General features: G+C 39.0%; 1 protein-coding gene across 2 annotated transcripts in view; it reads left to right on the forward strand.

The window, feature by feature from the left end:
- The window catches only part of LOC107687524 (serine/threonine-protein kinase greatwall-like), a 15,275-nt gene that overhangs the window by 6,035 nt on the left and 3,723 nt on the right, over window positions 1-5,517 (forward strand). Inside the window, exons 6-9 of one of the 2 annotated variants that reach the window (XM_016484888.1) lie at window positions 210-369; window positions 458-627; window positions 1,376-2,458; window positions 2,549-2,690. In XM_016484888.1, the coding sequence (XP_016340374.1) occupies window positions 210-369; window positions 458-627; window positions 1,376-2,458; window positions 2,549-2,690 (1,555 nt within the window). The remainder of the gene's footprint in view (window positions 1-209; window positions 370-457; window positions 628-1,375; window positions 2,459-2,548; window positions 2,691-5,517) is intronic. The other variant, XM_016484890.1, reaches the window with a different exon arrangement.

Here is a 5,517-nt window from a genome sequence, read left to right on the forward strand (position 1 = left end):
TTTTAATATAACTCCGACTGGATTCGTCTGAAAGAAGAAAGTCATATACACCTAGGATGACTTGAAGGTGAGTAATTTATGTGCTAATTTTTATTTTTGGGTGAACTAACCCTTTAACTTTGCCTTGCTATATCATTAAATCAACTTAACACCTACAACATGTTTGAAAGAGTTTGTACAATATGTCATATTTTGACTTGAATTGGCAGAATACCCCGGTGACAGAAGGCAACCGTCACAGCAGCACATTGTTGGGCAGCCCCATGTCCTGCGGCAAAGTCAAGCAGAGGAATAGTTCTCTATGTTCACCTCTGCTGAAGAGACGGGCTGATCATCTGAATTCACCAGTATGCACAACTCGAGCTCTAGGTATACTTTAGAATAATATGCTTTGAAAGTCTATCGTTGTTTTTGCTCTAGTGGAACATTGTAAAGCCTAACATGTGATATTCTCTAGGATCCAACAGTGTGTTTAGTCCTGGCCTGCTGGCTAAGAGTTTGACACCAAGGCTGATGAAATCCAGGAAGAGATTTGAGACTCTGAGTGTTGGGAGTGCCCACTCATGCCTGTTACCATCCACTACTGACTCTGAAGACTGTGTCAGTCCCATGTGGGAAGATGAGCAGGTTTTGTATCAGCATTACTGTTTTTAAAATGCTACAGCTGAATTTTAACGTACAGAATGAAAAATAGATTTTTGAGCTGATGGAAAAGGTAATCAAAGTAAAAGTAGGGGAAGTGAGTAGCACAATTCAAAATGACCAATACAGATCATGATGAATTTGGAGAAAAAAAAAAACACTGTAATTATCGATATCAATATATTGTATAATAATTAGTGCTGTCAAACTATTAATCCCGATTAATTGTCGTTTGACAGCACTAGTAATAATACAATACAATACTATACATTTTTAGTAGTTTTGCTAATTGATGATTATTGATGATAATTGATGATGCTAATTATGATGAGAGATTAGAAAAAAATGTACAAAAAAAATTATATTATAATCAATTAATTTGGCTTTTATATAAAATGTAGAATGTAATTTACAGTTTACTCTTTGTAATGGCAAATCTAAATCTTTCAGCAGCCATTTCTCCAGTCTTCAGTGTCACATGATCCTCCAGAAATCATTCTAATATGCTGATTTGGTGCTACATTTTTCATAATTATTTGATGAATAGAAAACAGCATGTACTTGAGATGGAGATCTTTTATAATATAAATGTCTTTAGTTTCCATCTTGGTCAATTTAATGAATTCTTGCTGAATAAAAGTGTTTATTTCCTTAAAAACAAAACTTACATTTTAGTGTATATAATAAAAGAAAAATCATGCAGTCAGTAAATCATGTAATCTCGCATTTCTAGAATTTACAAGATGGTGAGAAGCTTCCACAGTTAAACGGAAGAGAAGTGGGCAATAGAATGTCAAGAAACATTCCCTTGACACCTGTGGAAAGAAGGAAGATGTTTCCAGCACGAGTTCAAGATCACAGCACTGTTTTGACTCCACTCAATAACCAAGTGGACAATAGCAGAATTATCAAACCAGATATTTCTGCAAAGAGACTCAAATTCAGTGCATCCGACCACTGTGCTACTCCACTGGGTAAGGCTGATCCCCATCAATCAAGTCTTATGAAACTGGAGCCGCCAACAGAGCCCAAATCCTCAGTAAAGAGAGCTTTTGACGAAGTAGAGAAAAGCCCAGAGCAGGCTATGATCCATTGCAAGAAAAACAACACTGTTTACAAGAGGTCTTTCCACATTCCTGAGGACAACTCAAGGGCCCACACAGGCCTGACAGGAATTTTCTCCACTGTGGGGCTTGATGATGTTAAAAGTGCACCGATATGTCAAGAGATGAGTGAGCGAATGGGCCCAAAGCAATCTAGTCCCATAGCCGTGGCCAAAAATCTCTTTTGTGATCTCGAAGATCAAGGTGAGGAGGTGGCTTTGCCTAAAACAGAGGCCAACTCGAGCTCCCCGACCTCACCCGGTGATGACCGAAATATCAGAAGAAGCCTTAGTTTAGATTCGGACGGCTCAGCCCATGAGATGTCAGTGGTTAAACAAGAGGCTTTGTCGTCCTCTTTTGAGGAGCTGGATGAAAATGAGATTTCTGTAGTCACACCGGCGGCCCGGCCCACCTTGGCTGCACCAAAGCACAGCAGTGCAAAGCAGCATAGGGGTAGATCTGAGCATTCTCTTCTTGGCCATCCTCGTGGGTTGTCTGACAGTATGGTCAAATCACCTGGCTTCCTCAAACCCAGGAACGTGGTTGCATTTAGGAGCTACTGCAGCTCCATAAACCGCTCTTGTACTTCACATCTCAGCCTGGCCTCTTTGGATGCCATGGAGTTATCTGCGTCAGCCTCCTTCCACAATGCCCCGTCTGCAGTGACTCCAGTTCAGAAGAAAAGGCCCAGTCTGAGCAGCTCACTTTACCAGGTGAGAATCTTTTGGAACTCAAATTAAACTGGAGAAAACGGGTTTGAATTGGAATTGGAAATGAGAGAATGTTTGCTTTTTCTTTCCTAGACTCCACAGCAGATGGTTGTGTCTCACACTCCCTATAGGACACCAAAAAGTGTTCGTAGAGGTCCAGAACGTGTGGAAGGGGCTCCTATCCTGGGAACTCCTGATTACTTGGCACCGGAACTCTTACTAGGCAAAGCTCATGGTAAGAGTTTAAGTGGTCAAGTTATATGTGACCCTGGACCACAAAACCAGTCATAATGGTAAATTTCTTGAAATTGAGATGTATACACCTTCTGAAAGCTGAATAAATAAGCTTTCCATTGATGTATGATTTGTTAGGATAGGACAATATTTGGCCGAGATACAACTATTTGAATATCTGGAATCTGAGGGTGCAAAAAAATCAAAATACTGAGAAAATCGCCTTTAAAGTTGTCCAAATGAAGTTCTTAGCAATGCATATTACTAATTTTAATTTAAGTTTTGATATATTTACGGTAGGAAATTGACAAAATATCTTCATGGAACATGATCTTTACTTAATATCCTAATGATTTTTGGCATAAAAGAAAAATCGATAATTTTGACCCATACAATGTATTTTTTGGCTATTGCTAAAAATATACCCAAGCGACTTAAGACTGCTTTTGTGCTCCAGGGTCACATATGTGCCTCAAATATTAGGTAATGATAATGGTCAACCATTATCATTAGTATATAGTGTTTAAAGACACCTAATATAAAATGGGACTGAATTTTGTACTTTGCCTTCATTAACAGATACTATGTTTAATTTCAGGGTCTGTAAGTTGTGGTAAGTATGCTAAAAAGTATTCAGTTAGATTCCAACCAATGGAGATGTTGGTGCATGTGTGGGCAGCTTTACCGCATTAAGGCCTCGATATACTCACAGCAAAGTATTTTTTCGCTTAGGGGCAAAAATAATTTTGAAATGCCAGACAAGTGGTATACTGGTAGCAAACTTTCTGACGCCACCCTCTGCAATTCGATGAATGTGTAAATATGTGCTGTGTGCTCTCAGTAACAAAATAAACACACAGCAGTTAAAAAAGCATCTGATCATAGTGATGTGGAGATGTTTCCTCCAGCTCTGCAATTCAGCACTCCAGTTAAGTCATGTAATGTTTATTTATATAGCACTTTATACAACAAATTTACACTATTAAGCATAAAATATGTTAGTCTTGCTTTCAATTTGAATTGCACATCAAAGAAAGTAAAACCACAGATCACACCTACCTATTACGTAATGGCCATGGACCAAAGGTAGTTTCTTTAGAAATCGAAGCAACATTTTTCAGAAAGTTAATTTTGGCAAGATGCTTTGAACTTCTGAAACAAACTCTAAACAAACTTTGTTTTGGCCTAATTTTGTTAGAAATCATGGCACGCTAGTTTATTCTTAAGTTTTCGTATATCGGGGCCTTGAGTTAAGGACGTGGCTGACTAATTCCATTATGGGCTGCAGCTTTTGTGATTGGCAGCTCCTGATTCATCACCCTTAATGCTTCAGTAACGCTGTCTGAACTCTGTTGGGCTGTTATGACGGTTCTTGGGAATTCTGGGGCGCTCAGTGAAAAATATTTTGTGTTATCCTAGTTAATAGAGTCAAGTAAACGTCATTTATGGCCTGTCATACGTCATTTATGAACACTAACTTTGTAGTACTTTTGAAGCATTGCTCTCTTTGTTCGAGTGAAGCGACATGTCAATTTCTGACTAAACTGTTGGTGACAGGACTACCTGTTTGGCTGGAAGACTGTGGGATGGTTTGGGGAAAGTTTTGCAGCAGTTTTGACACAAACACTTAACATATACCCACAGCCGAACGGTTACACTTTCAAAATATACTCCATTCTGCAGCATGACAAATTCTCACTAGAAAGTTCCATCTTTGTCAGTGTTGGCGGTATTTCTCTGTTGAAGTTGAGCATTACAGTTTTTATAGTTGTTTAAAGGTGACATATCATGAAAATCTGACTTTTCCATGTTTTAAGTGCTATAATCAGGTCCCCGGTGCATCTACCATTAATGTAAATTTGTGTGTGAATGAGAACTTAGTTTAGTACTCGCATGCTGTGACAGCCGCTTTCTGTCCGTGTGCACTCAGAAAACCGTATATCAGAAGTTTAAACTAATATGGTTTAAAACGCATGATTTCAGCATGATAAACATGATAATCAGAACCAAAACAGATGTTTTTTTAGTAGGTACCACCTGTAATGGCGCAGCTCTATTCTGGAAAAGGGGGCGGGGAGCAGCAGCTCATTTGCATTTAAAGAGACAGGCCCGAAAAAACAGCGTGTTTCTGCTTCCACTCAAAATAGGCATTTTCAAAATGATATAATAAATGATCTGTGGAGTATTTTGAGCTGAAACTTCACAGACACATTCTGGGGACACCAGAGACTTTTATTACATATTGTAAAAAGGGGCATAATATGTCTCCTTTAAACTTCACACAAGTGCTTGTCAATTGCTTGTGTCTGAAAAAGCGACATGCACTGTTGCGCAAAAGTACTGTGTAATTTAGATATACTTGGTAAGCCCAAAGTGTACTTCAGTTTTACATGTATGCTAGGGGATGGGTACAGTGCGTGTGGCACAAATTTGGAGAAAAGATGGAACTTTGCCTTTGTTTTGCATACACTGACAAATGTAGTATGTTTGAAAGGCTGTGCGCTCAGCTATACGATTACACTAAGTGTTTGAGTGAAAGCTTAAAGGGGTCATATGATGCGATTTCAAGTTTTCCTTTCTCTTTGGAGTGTTACAAGCTGATTGTGCATAGATAAGATCCCTGAAGTTGCAAAGACTAAAGTCTCAAAACCAAAGAGATATTCTTTATCAAAGTTAAGACTCTGCCACGCCCCCCTAAAACGGCTCGTTCTAACACACCCCCACATATCTACCTCACTATGTGGAAATATTTGCATAATGCGGCCCAAATGTGCACGCAAAGAAAGAAGGCATGGTTTCAGTAATCGCAGTTAGTGTTGAAGCAGCCC

Source organism: Sinocyclocheilus anshuiensis, unplaced genomic scaffold (genome assembly GCF_001515605.1).
Source record: "Sinocyclocheilus anshuiensis isolate Anshui unplaced genomic scaffold, SAMN03320099.WGS_v1.1 scaffold870, whole genome shotgun sequence".
Classification (NCBI taxonomy): Eukaryota; Metazoa; Chordata; class Actinopteri; order Cypriniformes; family Cyprinidae; genus Sinocyclocheilus; species Sinocyclocheilus anshuiensis.